The 18,763-nt window shown below is 39.8% G+C and overlaps 1 protein-coding gene across 1 annotated transcript in view; it reads left to right on the top strand.

The window, feature by feature from the left end:
• FBLN1 (fibulin 1) overlaps positions 1-16,955 on the top strand; it is an 83,897-nt gene extending 66,942 nt beyond the window's left edge. The window contains exon 17 of the mRNA XM_069863416.1: positions 15,535-16,955. Coding sequence (XP_069719517.1) covers positions 15,535-15,674 — 140 coding nt within the window. The 3' untranslated portion in view covers positions 15,675-16,955. The remainder of the gene's footprint in view (positions 1-15,534) is intronic.
• Positions 16,956-18,763: the final 1,808 nt, after the last annotated feature.

Below are 18,763 nucleotides of genomic sequence, written 5' to 3'. Positions count from 1 at the left end.
TAAGTGTATATTCTTGCCTGTTAGGCAGGATGGTACTATACTTACAATAAGCATCCAGAGCCAATACAATTATAAAATTTCACTTATAGCTATAAAGCATCTCAGGGGCATTGAGCCAGTGCTTGAATACACTGATACAAACAGTTGCTTGTAATTTTACGGATACGTATTACTGCTTTCATTATTTGCAAGCATTTCACTGCCATCTCTGTAATTTCCAACCTCTTTTACATGTGTGTGTTAATTCATGATGTTAGCTTTGAAGCATTACAGAAAGTGTCTCAACTACTGATAACATGACACTGGATTTATTAGTAGTTTAATTTCTATTATGGTATCGCGATTGTTTAGTATGTTCCAAAGGCTGGGGAGAGACTTCAGAAAGTAAATAAAGACAGATATCATAAGAAAGTGTGCTTGTGGGGTCCCGTATTGGCTAGGGACAGAAGGAGACTGGAGGTTTATTTTACTTTTTTGTGCAACCTGTCTTTAGCACAGGGGTCATAGTTCTGTATCTCATAAGTAGTTTGGCCATTCTGAGTGCGGCAAAGTCTTTTCACAGTCCACCACGCAAACATTTTTATGGTCTGACATTAAATTCAGAGTCATTGGATTGCAAAAGATTTGGTTCTTAGCTTTGTTTCTGTAGCCACTCTGCAGTGCTGGGCAAGTACCTTCATATTTCTCTCTTTTTCTCCCTTATCCTCTATTGGTTTAGAGTCTTTATCTTCAGGCTAGAGGCTGCCTGGCTCTTAACATGCATTTGTTATGGTGGTCAGCATAATCCTGAGATCTCTGGACTGATTTGGGCTTCCTGGCACTGTTGAGATGCTGAAAGTAGCAGTTCAGCTACAATTGTTTTTCTGTGGGGAAATGGAGGCTAGGTGTAGGCAGAGCCAGGATGCCCAGGAGAGCTCTGCTGTTCACAGGGATGAGGATTTCAACACATACTCTTCCCTTGTTATCTTTCCTTGTGGATACTCTTACTAGAAAGTAAGCAACAATAGCCACCTTTTGTCATGACTATAATGTCATTAGCATGAAACAACAATGGTGTCTGGCAATACAAAACCGATGCTGTCCAGTCATTCACAGTGAGCACATAGAGCAGGGACATAATTCAGCAGGTTTTTCGACAGGCTCTTGCAGCCTCACATTAAAAAAGACACAGTCCCTTTCAGTATCTTTGTTCTAGTTTCATCTAGGCTTGCCCTTTTCACAAGAGGAGCCCCTCAGCAAAGAATATTTTTGTGAGTTTTTCTCTATGCCAAGTTGCCCTGTTGAAATTAGTAGCTACACATTCAAGACAAGGGTGCCCAGAAGCCATTTAGTAAACGGGATCCTAGATTTATTGCCTGAACCTGCCCTTTCAGGATGCTGATGACGGTGCTGTTCAGTAGTCAAATCTATCAACACCCTCCCTCCCCCTCCAGAAAAAATGTCAGGCTGGAGAGCTCTTCTGGAGGCAAACAAGCAGCTTGAGGAGGAGATGAATTTTCATTTTGTATCTGAGAAATGCTGAAGGTGCTTTTCTGGTGAGAATGAGTCTTGTGCTTGAGTGGAACAACCTTCCTAATGCCAAATTTCACTCTAGCACATTGCAAGTATCTGGGTAATCAAATGCTCCTCCTTGATCAATGTTCATCTCGCCCCTTGGGTAGGAAGGTGTAACATATTACAAAAATATTCATACAGACCACCTTAGATTACAATTTCTATAAAGCCAGCAGACAAATAAATTACACTGCAACTTTGATGAAGTTTTGTGAACTGTGGCATGAAGTATAAAACCTGTCAGCTTGGGGAAGAAATGGACTGAGTCAGGGAACAGCTAAGGTCCTTGGCTCAGATTACATAGCGTGCATTTTTTAGTATTAATTTTAAACAGAGTGCTGAGATATTACATAAATGAGCAAACAAAGCCAGATTTGGCATACAGTACACTGAGAAACATGCTATAGCAATTTCTCTGAGAGATGTCTGTCTGAATTCAGCTTTCTGAGGTGCTTTGCCCTGGTTTAGGGTAGTTGGAGACCTGCTTTTCTGAGGATCTCCAAACGTGAAATATTTGTGTGACTGATTCAGCTGCTTCTGCTGCTGCTCCCAAGTTTGTGTGTTGATAGCAAGTATCTCATTCCTGCAGTAGCGCCTACACACCCTATAAAAGTGGAGATGGAAGATAAGAGACTCAAGGCATATTGTAAATCTTTCCTAGTATGATGTGCATATGCATGGTTCACTTAAAAAAAAAAACTAGCTGAACTTTTATTTTTAAAGGGGTCAAATGTGGTGAAGTGACCCCTTATTTCAGCCTTATTTTGAGAATTTGGCCAGGGATTAACACACATTAAGATTCAGAAAGCTTCCCTTGTTAGAAACTCTGCTAACAATACCAGCAGAGCTGTCGCCTCTAGGTGATGACTGAGCAGCTACACAGGGGCTTTCAAGTCAAATCCTCAGGATTAGGTACTTTTTCTTCCATAGTAAATTGAATCACAGAGCCATATCATGCTGTTTGCAATAACGTGGCTCTTTGCCAAGAAATGCTTAAGGTTACAATAATTAATTGCCCAGGTGTCATGGATATGCTACTGTATCAAAGCTTGGCTGAAACTGAATAACGTGGTCCTGTGGTAGGTAGGATAAACTAAGCCACACTCACTAAATGGAGAGATTGTATGTACATGATGATGTACCAGAGTGGATACTAAACCTCCTGTAGACAAGTTAGTGGGAGGAAAGTATCAGGAGGCTGATAAATGTGATTTTGCACATTTTGGACATTCAGTCTTGAAGTTTTTCCACCTTTTTTTGTAATATGTAAGATTCTTGTACTATATGCATGTCACATTCTCAAAGGTGGAACAGGAAAGATTAAAAAATATATGGTGGAAACTATTTTTCAATGAGGCTACTTCAAGTACAGTTATTGCATTTTAGGCATGAGTGATTTCACAGCATTGTCAACATTAAAACCCATTGCGAGGTTTGGCTGGAAGGCAAACCAAAGATCTAAAAGCACTTCACGTTTGCCAAACCAAGATAAGAGCACTTCTCTCTGAAGTTATTTGGTATCCTTAATAAAGATCACAGTATATGTAAACTAGCCAAACCTCAGTAAAATCAAAGGTTGTTTTTAATTCTTTCATAATACCAAGGCTCCATATGATCCAACATGACAGGTAATAGCTTTGAAAATATTTACCATTTGTTTCTGGCCAAAAAATGTATTAATACTGTGAGGCCTCTTTATTGCCTCTCTATTTGATGCATTTCAGCAATCAAAGCTTTCTAGAGAAGCCCAAGTGTTAATGAAATTAAACTTCATTAAGTGGCTGAAGGATAGCATTTGTAATAAATTGAACCCCAAATTTCTGATGTGTTGAATAAAGCATAAAGATCCTTTTTCATGCTGAAATGTAATTCCTGCACTGTAATTTCCTTTTCCATTTTTGTTTAGAAGTGAAATGAAAGGCTAAAAAAGAGAAGCAGATTCAGTTTTAGCTAAACTTCAACTAAGACTTATACCCTAGGTAGAAACTTAAAAGCCTATAAGTACATGTAGACTTTTAGACAGAATTGCTTGGACAGTCTTTAAAGGAGAGCTTTGGTTTTCCATGGCTTATAAAAAAATTACTGTGGTCAATAGATACTCTGAGCCTGGGAGAGATCTGAGCAATAGGTGTTGCTTAAGGTCTCAGGTGCAGACCTACCTTGTTACACGACTATTTTTTTCTGAGGGATGTCTTGCCCTACTTCAGTCCTCTTTTATCCCTCCCAGAGAAGGATATACAGTACAGCTTTGAGCTGTCCTGTAGGGTAGTGGTTACCACATTCTTCTAGGGACTCAGGCATTTTTTCCCGTTTCTGAGATAAAAGAGGGGGCTGGAGAACAGGCCTTATGAGGAGCAGCTGAGAGAGCTGGGGTTGTTTAGCCTGGAGAAGAGGAGGCTGAGGGGAGGCCTCATTGCTCTCTACAACTACCTGAAAGGACGTTGTGGAGAGGAGGGAGCTGGCCTCTTCTCCCAAGTGACAGGGGACAGGACTAGAGGGAATGGCCTCAGGCTCCATCAGGGGAGGTTTAGGCTGAACATTAGGAAAAAATTTTTCACAGAAGGGGTCATTGGGCACTGGAACAGGCTGCCCAGGGTGGTGGTTGAGTCACCTTCCCTGGAGGTGTTTAAGGGACGGGTGGCTGAGGTGCTGAGGGGCATGGTTTAGTGACTGATAGGAATGGTTGGACTCTATGATCCAGTGGGTCTTTTCCAACCTGGTGATTCTATGATTCTATGATTCTATGAACATGCCACTGTGGATGACATTGCACCAACTGGCCCAAGTCATTAGGAATCCTGGTTATACCACAGGTGCAATACTCACTGTTAAGGTACCTAAATCACCGTTGCCTTTTTGTTCTGTAACAGGGAACATTGTGGTTGTATTAAGTGGTCTGGAGCTCTGATGGTGCTCGCAAGGGAAATCCCTCTCTCCCGTCTGCCTCTGAACAAATACCCCAGCCCATTCCCTGTTGTCCACATTAGTGTTTGTGCAGCAAGCTACATTTTTTGTTCTTTCATTTCAGGTGTTATTCCAAGGGAAGGGGTGGAGGATACAGCAGAACCATTATTTTTGATCTGCTTAAACCAATAGTGAGACATCTCTCAGTGTCATGTAGCTTATAAAAGTGCGCGTCCAAACTGACTTCTGAGGTGTTTTATAAGCACTTGGTTACTCAACAGTTGAAAATTAGGCCATTTTCTTAGAAATTTGAATAAAGATCTGGGAGGTCCATTTTTTAAAAGTAAATGTTTTTAAAAGTAAATTTTGAAAATCCCAGATAGTTCAGCAAAGATACCTATAGCCATTTACATTTCTGTGAAGCATCTCATCCTTGGCATGGAAACCTTGTTAACATCCAACTTGAACTTGATTCTCTAAATCTATTATTTTGTGAATTGTTTGCCATGAAACTTGAATGAAGATCTAATTCACAATGTTACAAGGGCAATATACTTCAAAGCAAGAGGAAATCTATTTCAGTACTTGTATTTTGATTAATGAGTTTTCTGAATCCTTTAACCATATTTATGTTTGTCAGGTGTGGCAGCTCAAGGATTAATGATATCGTCAGAGCTATTTTTCTGCATATGATTTGATGCCTGCAATGATGATTACCAGGAAATATTTCATTTTCCAAAGAGCAGCCACTTATTAAAAAAAAAGATTATATCAGAAACTATAGAGCACCACATAGCAGGGGCCTACATTGTTGTTGTCACAAATAATTGAGAGCAATAGAGAGAGCTTTAAAAAAAAAAAAGAATAAGAGAGAGAGAAAATGAAAAGTACTATTTAGCTTTTGAGAGATGGAGGAATCTAAGGTGTACATTAACTTTCTGAAGTCAGCAGACATCTGGTGGTCTGGAAAATGCCTGCAGTTTGACAGCTAGATTGTGCCTTTAGGCACAGTCATGAACTGGGGAAGACTGGGGGAACATAATGCCTGTGATACTGCCTAAGTAGGCACAGCCCACTGTTGTGAAGGGCAACAAGAAGGGCTCCTACAAGTATATCAATAGCAAAAGAAAGACTAGGAAAAATGTGTGCCTACTTCTGGGTGAAGCAGGAGACCTGGTGAAAAAAAGACATGGCGAAATCTTAAGTATTCAATGCTTTCTTTGCCTCATTCAGAAGTCCTAGGGCCCTCAGAGCGATGGGAGGTCTGAAGTAAGAAATAGCCATGGTGGAGAAAGATGAAGTTAGGGAACATTTAAACAAACTGGACATACCCAGGTCAATGCCATCTGATGGGGTAGCCTCACAAGTGCTGAGGGAACTGGCTGATGTCATTGTGAGGCCACTCTCTATTATCTTTGAAAGACTGTGGTGATCAGAAGTTCCTGTGGACTGGAAGATGGCAAATGTCACTGCAATCTTCAAGAAGGCCAAGAAAGAGGATCTAGGGAACTCTCACTCTCTAGGTCAGCCTCACCTCAGTCCCTGGGAAAGTAATAAAGCAAATTCACCTGGAAATCATTTCCAAACATAGTAAGGGCAAGAAGGTGACTGGGAGGAGTCAGGAAGGATTTATGAAGGGGAAATCAAGCCTGACCAACCTGACAGGCTTCTACAAATTGATGACTGGATTAGTGGATGACAGAAGAAGAGTGGATGTTGTTTATCTTGACTTTAGTAAGTCTTTCAACACCATCTTCCTTAATATACTCATAGGCAACCTGAGGAAATGTAGGCTAGATAAATAGACAATGAACAGCTGAACTGCTAGGCTCATAGAGTTGTGATCAGCAGCACAGCTAGCAGCCAGTCGCCAGTGGTGTATCTGAAAGATCAATACTGGAACAAATTTATTCATTAATGGCCTGGATAATGAGACAGAGTGCACCTTAACAGGTTTGAAGAGGAAACAAAACCATGATGAGTGGCTGATACACCGGAGGACTGTGCTGCCATTCAGAGGGACCTCAACAGTCTGGAGTAATGGGCTGACAGGAAACTCATGAAGTTCAGCAAAGGGAAATGCAAAGTTCTGCAAGGGGAGCAATAACTCTATGTAACAGTACACAGTGGGAGCTTAGCAGCTGGAAAGCTGCTCTGTAGAGAAAGACTTGGGGGGGTCCCAGGGTGAACATGAGCTAATCGCATGTCCTTGTGCCAAAAGCAACCAGTGAGCTGCATTAGGAAGGGCATTGCCAGGAGGCTGAAGCGGGTCATCCTTCCCCTCTAATCAGCTTGGGTGATGTCACCACTGGAGTGCTGTGTCCAGTTCTAGGCTTCCAGGTACAACAAAGACATAGACATAGAGGAGACAGTCCAGAATAGGGCGATGAAGGTGATTAAGGCACTGGATCATCTGTCATGTGAGGAGAGTCTCAGAAAGCTGGGACTGGTTGAACACTGAAACAGCTTGCCTAGGGCTATGGATCTCCATCCTTAGAGATGCTCTGAACCAGACTGAACACAGCACAGAGTAACGTGCTCTGGGTGACTCTGCTTTGAGCAAGAGATGGTCTTCAGAGGTGTTTCCTGCCTCAACTGTTCTGTGACTCCAATTCTAGATTGTGCTGATGTGGAAAACGTGACAGGACTTGATTGCTACAAAAGGAAAAAATTCCTAACTTTCTTTCTACCAAATGCATTAAGACATTCCCTGATTTGCAATGTTTTAAGCATTATATTTTCAAAGCTAGGATACATTAAGCAATTACCCAACAGTTTATTCACTTCCTTTCTCTCCTGGCATGTTATAGGTTGGTAAGTACTCATGTTGGCAGAGAAATTTAAGCATCAAAAATCAATAGTTGGGCACAACCATTTGGAATAAAGAGTAGGTTTTAGGAAAGGAATTTAATTTAATGTATGTAGAGCCCCAAAGCTTTTTACAGAAAAAAAATTGGATAAATAGCCTAAAATATGTATTTGCTGTTTGTGACCAGGATGTGTATTATTTTCAACCTTACTGATGAACTTTGTATATTTGTAATGAATGCTGAATAAGAAATAACTTTTATGTTACAAATCTTAACATGACTTCTTTGAGTTGAGCTCTGCAGAGCCAAAAACCCAATTTGGCTATGTTGTTTTGGCTTCACATTTTAGATATGTATTTACATGTTGTAGGCTGTGATAGTCTGATATTCAAGCCTAGCCTGCAACTCGTTGTCTATGGTTTGATTCAAAGAAACATTTATTCATGGCTGGATTTTTTTTCTCTTGTTCATTTCTGGAATGATGCTATCAACTTTGCCTTTTAAAATAGCCACTGGAACGATCACTTCCCTAGTCCAGAACTTCCTAATTGCCTGAACATCTCTTTTGAAACTGTGACTAGGCTCTTAAGTAACACTGAGGCAGCTCAGATGTTTACTCTAAATTTTGAAAGTCTTGGCCAGCAGTATAAAGCAAGAGGCCTTGAGGTGAAAAGCAAACTTGAAATTGAAATTATAGTGTAGGATCTTGCATTAACATGAGGTGATTGGTCTTCTTGTATTGCTTAAGGGAAACTCATAAACATGCTTTTTCCCTGCTAAAAGATCTTCACTACACATCACTGCCAGCGTGCCAATGTTTGGGGCTGCTTTTCTTTAATAGCCATGCAATAGCTTTAGGTTCCAGGAGGCTGAGATGATAACCTCCCGGCTTCCTTACTGCAACATCCACATGTGATTAAAGATGTTCTCTAACAGGGGAGACCTATGTCCGTCCTTTGTACATAATCATATGTGACCTGACACAGACTAACAGACTATTTGCCCCATCCCTGAAGGTTTTTAAGGCCAGGTTGGATGGAGCCTTGGGTAACCTGATCTAGTGGGACATCCCTGCCCATGGCAGGGGTTTGGAACTAGATGATCTTTAAGATCCGTTCCGACCCAAACTATTCTATGATTCTGTGATTCTATGATTTAAAGGCTGTATTTGTGATTCTCAAAGACCCATTGCTTAAAAAAAGAGTTGTTACTCTTGTGTTGTGGCAGCTAGGACTGTTCATCTCTGGTTAGGCTGTAAAAAGGACTGGAGTGTTTTTTGTGGGGAAAGAGAGATCCAGGAACAGCCAAATGTAGAACACAGACTGAGGTTACTTGGAACTTAATCTAAACCCCAGTAAGTTACCTGAGTTTCAGTTGAGTTTAGGCTCCAGGTGTACAGCTCTTACCACATTGTCTGGTGCTTGAAATTTTACAAAGTAATCATTTCAGGTTCCAAGAATCTGTTTAAAGCATGAGGAAAATAGGTAGAAGAAAAATTATAAGGTGGGGTTTGTGTCATTGAAATCTCTCTCTTGTGTCACTAGCAGCTCATTCCAAAAGTTCCATCTGAAAACAGACAGCACTAACTCTCATCATATAATAACATGGTCTCTTGACAAGCCTCCCTAAGATCTTTTCGAAAGGATGTCCTTTTGTGATGGACTTTAACTTTTACTTACAATGACATCTGTAGACTCACAGATTGAGGATTAGGAATTTCAGAGGAAAAACTGAGCCGCTTGGGATCTTATCCATCTCCTATGGGATTTCATTTATCTCATGAGGAATACAAATGAGTGTTTTGCTACCAAAATGTCACACATTCTGCATGAACAAGTTATGCATTTTTTTCAGAATACTTTTTTTCAGAATACTTTTTTTCAAGTATTCTTGCCTCTCACCTGTTAAGCCTCATACGCTGCTCAGCATTTTGACCATGCTCTCCTGCCTGTGGGGTGGAAATTGCATGGGGGTCTCAGACCTAGGATGCCAATCAAACAGGCTGTGCACTGGGGGCAAAGAAACATCATCATACATAAGAATTACCAAGATTCTAGGAGATTCTTTACCTTTTTTAAGACATTAGACCCTTTGCTGTCTGACTGTATTTTGCACTGGAGCTGATATTAACATTCTTATGGAGCTGTATGCCACAGGATAAATCCTGTATTTCATATAGCAAGTTGCCACCAATTTGAATACTCATTATATATATACACACATATATATGATTCAGAAAAGTGGATTCTTCTTTTCATCACTTCATGCTCCCTCAGTAATGCCACACCATCCACACCATTAATTAGAGAATTAATAAGTTTTCCTATCTAAATTGCTTGTTCCTTCCCCAAAAAAGGCTAAATCAGTACTTGCCTATAATGTCAAGTTAGAAGGCTTGCACTAATGAAAAGGGGGGCAATACTGTTGTATTCAACTGATAGTAAAAAGCCACATATCTCTGTTAACTTGCCACCTGAGAAGAATCACAAAAAAAGAGACTCTGTGCTTGCTGTGAGCAAAAAGGAAAAAAAAAAAAGGTAGTTCTGTTACTATCCTTTGGCATGTGATGACTGGAACAAAACATTATACATGCAACACTGTGTATGGGGGAAAAGATGGGAGAGTAGTAAGAGGAAAAGGGCTCTTGTGCTTGTTACTTAACACAAAGCTTGAAATGTAGTTGAGGCAATTGATTACATTTTTTGATAACTGTATTTATTATATTTTCCTGAGCATAGCCCACAGGTTATTTGGAAGAATGACTTTTGTTTTGGCAGTAGTTTGGATTGTTTATATATACACAAATACATATGCCTGTATATGCATATGTAGGCAAGGCAAGAGCAGGTTTACTTCAGCACATCCCCTCTTCCAGCGGTCATCAGATACAGCTCCCCAGCAATCAGCAGTCCCTGTTGCCTCCGATTCCTTGACTGCTCCACTAATGCTTCTCAGCTTGATTTTGTGGGAATCCTCAGAAGTTTAGGCTATCTGAGTCTCTTTTTGGAGGAATGGGTGCAATTATGCCTGTACTCTGTTTTTATGGTGACACAGATTTAAATAGTTGACTAGACTCAAGATTCAGTCCCTGTGGAAAATCCTGTGACCTTCACCTTTGGAACAGAAAACACGGCATTTTTTGCATCCTCTCTACCAACCCAAAAGAGCCTTTTCCAGTGGCAGTATGAAAATAAGCTGCTTGGGTTCTGCTTTGCTTTCTGACAAACAGTGGACATCCCTGTTAGAGGAACATTCTCCAGAGAAAATGCAAATGCAAATGCAGGAGGTGTAAGGAACACAATGGCCCTGATTCATCGCAAGTGTACTGCTGCAGATTTTCTGGTTAACAGTGGAAAAATAAAAGAACAATATTTTTCTGAAGTAGTATTTTAAAGAGTTTTGCAAGTGCTCCTTTGCCATACTGGGCAGTGAGTTTAGCACAGATGTCAGAATCAGGAATCTGAATTTCTGGAGACAATATGTTAATGCATGATAACGCAGGAACTTGTCATCCAGAATGGGTTAAAGTGGTAACAAAACAGCAGTGTTTCTCTCAAGTTCAAAATGGAGTTTCTTAGCAAATCAGCTGCCTAACGCAAAAATACAAGCAGAAACCAGACACAGAGGTGATTTGCCTGAGGGTCTCACATGTTTCAAAGCAGAGAAATGTAATGATGTCTTAAAGGGATATAGGCAAGCCAAGGAATACCTGTGGCATCTGATTACAATAATAGAAATTCTGCTGAAAGGCTTAGGAAGATTAACAATTTTAACCTTACTTTCTTATTTATCTCATCTTCTTTGATAAGCAAAGCTGCAGTAATCCAATGACAGTGCCTCTAAAATTTGTTGATTGCTGTCATTATTCTAATTTGAAAATATGTATTAAATATTATTTAAGTTAATGTCTTCACTACACAGGGCGGCATAATTTTACCTTAGACAAAATCAAAACATGGAACATGAAAGAAGAGACAGGGCAAGACAGCAGCTCAGTGTATTAATTACAGAGCCTTAAAAGTTCTAAGCTGTGGTCAGACTATCACTGCAGAAATAACTGTGACATCCAAAAAATTATTGACTGTCAAGCCAAGGCTGTTTGCTTACACAGATCAAGAGATGGAAAAGATTGGCATAGATCCAGTTTACAATAAGGCAAAGTGTGGAAGAAAAAGAAGTCTTATCACTGTTTTGTAAAAAGAGGTCAGCAAACCAAGAAGATACCCAAGCAGATTTGGGGCGTGTAATAACATCACTGCTCAGTTAACAAAAAAGCAAAACCAAACAAAGCTCAGCTGATGGAAAGTAGTCTGCCTGGCCTGTGACACACAGAGTTTTCTGTAGGTTGAGACTTTGTTTGGGTCACAGATCATGAACCAAAGAATGTAAACAGCAACAGCAGCACATCTGGCTAGTGGGTAACAGCGCCTGCCTGTAGGCAAGACAACACAGACGCTCAAGACTGCCTGGTACATTGGATTCAGCAGCAGTGTAAATCTCCCTGTTTATTTATTAGCAGTGATTTGCCCTGTTTTAATATAGACAAATATTCCTCTGCCTTTTTTTTTTTTTTTCCGATTTCAGCTGCAAAATGCTAACTTAGGATGTGGGTGAACTTGCTTACATAAACTCACCCTATTTACCAACTGTAGAGTCTGAGCTTTGGTCCCAGATAGGACTAGCTGATGGTGGTATTGAGAGTGTGTACTACTACAATGATCCAGGACCAAGTCCCATTTATCCCCAGTCTGCATTTATCCCCACATTGAAACTTAGTGGCTCCAGCTACTTTGGATTTAGACTGGTAAAAAAGAGATCAAAAAGCAGCTGCTTAATTTCCACATTTCCTGTCTTTTCAGTACATTTAAAAATTGTAACCTTCCTATTAGTATAAAGTATGTTTTTATACTTAATATTCATCTATAAATGCCAAAGGATGCCAGACCACATATCTGGACACAGCAATAGTCTGCCAAAAGACACAGCAGAACAACACATTTACACAAATGTTGCAGTAACTGACAAATCCAGGTTGCTTAAAAACATCCAGAATTATTACACGTGGCATCTTCAATGTCTCCTGTCCTACATGCTCTTGAGATCCTGACAGATTCATTGTCACGTATGTACTACGCCTGAATATCAAGCGTTTTCCTTAGGCATCTGTTTGTGAGAGTAGACACAAGGCACTGCTGGCCGTTTTTGGTTCTGGAACAGCTGCCCTTCACTTGTACCTAATATGAAAGGCCCAAGACATTAAAGAATCTGGCAAAGGTAGCATCAAAAGGCAATGACACATTATAGCAGGTAGCCTTTAACAGCATTTCTGAGACAAGTCCTAGAACCACTGCAATATGATCACTGGCGACTGGATAAGCACGTAGCCAGGTTTCAGGCTCAGCAGTTTTGCTATTGCATGGTTTCCACACATATTTGTCCTTGAGTTTGGTGGAGAAAAATGCTTAGGTTTTTTATTTTAGCGTTTTTCACAAAAAAAAAAGGAAAAGTCTCAATGAATAAGTTTTTCAGGAGCAGAAAGCCTGTCATGCATGTTGTCCAGCAGAACATTTTAAGGGAGGGGGAGGTTCTTCTTTTATTTTTCTTCTTCTGCCCATTTAGGATGACTACATCCTTATATGCATGCTGTAGCACAAATCCATCTGACTACATCATCCTATTTATTTAATAGAAGCAGAAGGGAAATAATAGCTCTTTTGCACCGGTGCTCATTTCAGTACCGTCTAGGGCATTGGCATAACAAACCGGATAAATACATATCGTGAGAGTATTGTGTTTGTTTGTATATTCCTTCAATTTTTTGTTTCTTAACATGTGCAGCATTCACTTCTCAGACTATTACTAAGATTGATTTTAAAACTGCGGTGAGAGAACTGCATGGAGAAGTACTGCCACATGGATCACAATGTGTTTGCCTGTTCCACCTTGAAAATAAATGTTCCATTTTTCTGCTTATTGGTGGAACACATCCAAACAAGAAAGAGAAAGTTACTAATTGCTCTGAAGGCTACATCAATAATGTATGGATAGATGCCATACTGTGGCATAAACCATCTTGAGTAGAATTGCATCATGTCACAAAAAAATTGGGATTCACAATTCCAGCTTCTAGACTAGAACAAACTCTAGCAGAGCAGAGCAAGAAAGTGTAGAACACTATAAAAGCATTGCTAATGGAAACAGCAGTCATTGCCATCTGAGGCCTGGTGATTGCTGCATAAGCTGCTAACAGGGTGGGTTAAACAGCTTGCCAGTACTGAGTGATTCCAATGCTGTGTGTTTCTGTGGTTGTCAGTGAAAACACTGACTGCAATACTGTCATGTGTTATTAGCAAACTGCTTTGGATGCTACCCTAAAGGGAGGGCAATTTTAGCAAGGCTTTTATTTTTCAATATGCCATCTGCCAAGCTCAGTCATTTTTATAAGGTGCAGGAGAGTAGCCAAGATAAGTAAAAGAAACTAAACCAAAACAAGTGTGTGTATATATGTGCATGTACATATAAATTGTAAGGGGAAGGATGCTTAAAAAGTGTATTCATCAATGTGGCAAGCAAAGTGAATGTGGCGAAAAAGTTTGCACTTTTACTGTATGCTGAAGATATTAATTGGTATTCAAACAGGGGAAAACCATAACATCGTCACTGCCTTAGAAAAAGGTGCCAACAGCCTGCCTAATCAAATGTTTATCCCTCCCATCAGATCTGAAGCCAATGCGTTAATACGGGACTGCTGTAGGAGTTTGGCTGGGATTGCAGGAAAGCACTGTTGTGCTGCCTCCTTGTGAAACATAATGCCTAGGAATACATCTTAAATAATCCTTTCTTAAACTGTGTATTTCCTTCTGAACCAAACGCCCTGTCAAATAAGTCAGTTGTCAGAAGGAGGGGTCTGAGGACGGGGGTCTCTGCCAGACTCCCTATGCCTGCTGGCTGACCTCAAGTTTATGTGATTTTGACCTTTTGGGTACATCCTTTCAGATATGAGCCGTTTGGTAGCTCCCTGCTGTACTGCTGTAATGTAACGTGTGAACATGTTTACAGTCTGATCCTGAGCCACTGGAGTCACTGGCAAAGCTCCTGTTGACTTCATTTTGTGTAGGTCTGAAGCTGTAACAATACTCTGTTTAGCCACATGGTGTCCAGTCACCGGTAAGATCTTATGGCCTCCTCAAGGTCCTCCCCAACAGCCTGCCCAGACTCCAGGATACCCATTTCAGCCTCATCCCTACCTGAGCTGTGCTAGAAGACAGCTGGTCTCCAGCTCTATCAGAGCTGTGGGTCCTCATTCTGCATTTGACCCATGTGTTGCCTTCCTAGTGTGACTTTGGCCCTGCATGAACTTGCCCAGTGATCTGGGCCCTTGGTCAGACCTGGCTGCCCCGTGCCCTGCTGCCTGGTCGGTGTGGTGGGACAAGCCCTGGCTGGAGAAGCCCTGCACTACTCCCCCCATAAGGACATCACCATTCAGCCTCCAGCATTCCATGTCCTGCCGAAACGGAAAGACTAAAAGACACAGCTCCCTTCTTCTTTCTCACTTGCTTCCTAATCAACCATGGGCATTGGTGAGGGAATGGCCACCATCCATGAAAGGAATGATGAAGGGACAAATGCTGTGATAGTCCACATCTCCTCATTAAACTTGCTTGCTTTCATTCTAGCTGCTTCTAGTAGGTCATCCATGCACGATGCAACATGCTGTCAATTTACAAATTGGTGTTATCAGATTTTTATAGGGAAAGTGTTGATTTTATTGCTGTATCATAATTGCCATTACAAATAAATTCTACTGTTCCAATGAAATGTGATTTTCAACACAATACCAGAAACTGCATTGCATTCCTTGGTGTGTGTGCCTATCTACTCCTCAGGGCAGTGTGTGTGCTGGCTTACCCAGGGTAAGTCTGCTTATGTCCTACTTAAAAAGCAATGTCACAGACTTCTTAAAGAGTTTATTGCTCTGAATAAAAGACAGTGCATTTTCTCATTTCAGGATATATAGTTTTTCTGCCATTAGAGACATTTTATTGCTCTTTCTAGATCTGCAAGATATTTTGACTCAAAATTTATATTTTATTCTTATTTTGCAAACTTTCTTGCAAGCCATTTACAGATCCAAGAGATTTAACTTGCCATAAGCAACACTGAAAATGAAGGAAAGTTTTTCTCTTGCTGAAATGGAACAGATGGAGCTCATCCAAACCCTTCCGATTTCCCTGTTAATCTCAGCAACCTGTTTCTATCCCAATAGGTGTGGTTCGCCAGGTGAGACCCATTGTTGGACCTTTCCATGCCATCCTGAAACTGGAGATGAACTACGTCATGGGTGGAGTGGTATCTCATCGCAACATTGTCAATGTTCACATCTTTGTTTCTGAGTACTGGTTCTGAGAGTGTTTACAATCCCAGACAAGCAAGCTGCTCCAACGTAAATCATTACTGCAAACTATTATGTCATATATTTGTTTGTAAAACCCAATAGTGTTTTTTTTGTTTTATTTTAAATATTTGGTTTATAGTTTAAGACAAATAACAAGCTATTATGTTGATTAGACATAGGGTGGAGCAAAATAAGTGAGCCCAGTGTAGTAGTTGTCTGTATAAATAAGTAGTGTGTAAAAGTGCTCAGCTGCCTAGCGGAATTTAAGACTTTTCTAAATGTTTAGGCAGATCTTAACTATTGCTCCTTGGCTGGATAACCAGAGTGACTGAGGATATGGAACAAAATAAATGTCAGAGTTTATTGGGTGGAATATGTGGTATCTTTAGATGGAAGAAGTTTGGTAAGGATTAGTAACCTCACCTCAATATTAACTTCCTTGAAGGAGTCAGGTAGTCAGAAAGTGCCAAATACTCGCATTTGGGCCCCAATAGGATAACTCTGAATAGTCACCCAGAATTGCTAATAATTTCTGAAAAGTTTAGCCTAGATTCTTAGAAACCACCACTGAGCTACAAGAGGAAGTGTGAAAAGAATTAGAAATGGTAAAAGTCTAACAAGCTATTGCACATATTAAAAAAAAATTCCTTTTTTGTGCTTATTATTTGATTGTAAGATTGTGTTTGATTCTAATTAAACAAATACCTCTCATTACAATTAACTTCTTCTAAGAATAAGGTATATTGCTTAAATCCCAATCTCATCTGTACTCAGCAATACATGGGAAATTCAGATCTGTATCACTTGTATATTACAGAGTACAGCTCCATACCTTTTTAGAATGGTATAAAAATCAGCATGTTAAACTGTATACTTTCTATGCACCAGACCAAGGCATGTGTAATAATATAATGAAACTCTCACAAATAAATGAATGTTTAATGTATTTTTTGGGCATCAAAGCAATGTATCTTTTTTTTTTTTTATCACAGAATAGGAAATAAATAGCTCCATGTTTCAGTTTGTTATGTTTGTTAAGACATGAGGAAATAAAGAAAGTCAAATGGGAAATGCTCAGAAGTATGCTATGGTTTCTGCTTACCAGAAAAATCGTATAATATACAAAAATATCTCTTGTAAACAAATTAATTATATGGGTATGTTACAAATTCCCCACTCAAAGCAGTCATTATTGGCATTAGGCATTTGTCTCTTCTTTTTATACAAAAGCCCCTGAAGCTTAAGGGAATCATTCTATTGTCCTGAATGATATTTGAAGAAGACTAATAAAGACTTTCCTCTCTGATCCATTGCAAATAAAAAAACCATAACAACTTTACTGTGTACATTCAGAAGTCTTCGTTACAGTCTCTGTAGGGAAGCTTCTCTGCCAGCAGCATTGTCAGTCTTTAAGTGAAGTTTTTGTGATAACATATTCTCATACCTTGAATTTCACTACAGGATACCCTCTTGAAGGTATTTGTTGCCCCCACATTTATAGAGCATAACAACACCATACGTAGCCTAGTTTTCAGGATGCCATCAGCTTAAAAGATGTTCAGTGTTGTTAATGGTCACCTCTACAGTCAATATGGTTTCAATAAGGACGAGGGGGAATGGCTTTAAATTGGAAGGGGGAAAATTTAGATTAGACATAAGGAAGAATTTCTTCAAGATGAGAGTAGTGAGGCACTGGCACAGTGCCCAGAGAATTTGCCCAGAGAAGTTGCCCAGAGAAGTTGTGGCTGCCCCATCCTGGAGGTGTTCAAAGCCAGGTTAGATGGGGCCTTGTGCAGCCTGGTGTGGTGGAAGGTGTCCCTGCCCATGGCAGGGGGTTTGGAACTGGATGGTCTTTAAGGTCCCTTCCAACCCAAACCATTCTATGATTCTATTAATAAGTAGCATAGAAAAATTGTATGAAACAGATATATTTTTAGCAGGTGACCTTCATCATTCAACTGACCAATGGAGAGTTTGGAAAACTACAGAGTACAAGAGATACTGTTGACTTCAGGAATTACTAGCCTACATAATCCCAATTAGGACTGGGAAGTAAAATGTTTTATTATGCTAACAGAGGCCAAGAAAATGGGAATGGAAGACTCTTCTTAAATTGTCCAGTTCTTTTCCTTGCCAGTGTAGGAAAAGTAAGTAGCCTTAGTACCAAAAATACAAAACCTGTTTCCGTCTAATTTTCTAGACTGTAATTTTTGATCCTTTCTTTCCTCTGTAAATGGTATTTAGTTGCAGTGGAAAGAACTTTGGGACAGCAGAAATCTAATTTTAGGATCAAACTAATGAACAAACTAATTTACAAACTCCTTTCTGTAAAAGAGAAACCACACACCACCACACACACAGAGACTCCCCTCCCCTTCTTATGTCTGCATTTTTGAGTAAAAATAAGATAGGATTACCACTACTTCCCGAAAAACTGTTTTCCTACATTGTCCCAAATGGTCTTTCAAAATTGCAAGCAGCTTTTTAAATAGTCCTGATATCTTATAAGAATGTTGATCCAGTAGATAATTTATGTTTTGTGTGCAATAAAATTAAAGAGCGCTTAGTGCCATGGTCACTGTGACATGTCTTAACTTTTAATAGCTCACCATAGACACACTAAATAATTCAGTAGTGATAGGAAAGATTAAGTATTTCTCTCATCCAAACTTGTGGCAATAAAGCTTCACTTGTTGAAAATGGGTCAAGTAAAACTATTTGTAATTTTTATTGGCAAATCATTAAAGCTGTTCAAGTGGGAGAACATGCTTATGAAATTGTCACTGGGATCTACTCTGAGGGCTTTTCTTTTGCAGTGCTCTCTTTGGGTTAATTAGATCTATGTTCAAATCATTTTAATTGTGGGGAAACAGAATCTCAAGTAAATGAGCATTTACAAGAAAACAACAAGAACAAGTTTAGACTGCTGCATGTTTTCAGTCTGCTTTTTAAGAGTCATCTGCTCAGTCATACACAAAATGATATCATGTGCCTTGGAAAAAAAATCATACCACATAGAAGAATGAGTGATAATAACACACAATTATAGATACTACATAGGATCAAATTACCTGATAAACTATTGTAATTGACACTAACT

Source organism: Phaenicophaeus curvirostris, chromosome 1 (assembly GCF_032191515.1).
Source record: "Phaenicophaeus curvirostris isolate KB17595 chromosome 1, BPBGC_Pcur_1.0, whole genome shotgun sequence".
Classification (NCBI taxonomy): domain Eukaryota; kingdom Metazoa; phylum Chordata; class Aves; order Cuculiformes; family Cuculidae; genus Phaenicophaeus; species Phaenicophaeus curvirostris.
This window is presented reverse-complemented; position numbering and strand designations above follow the sequence as displayed.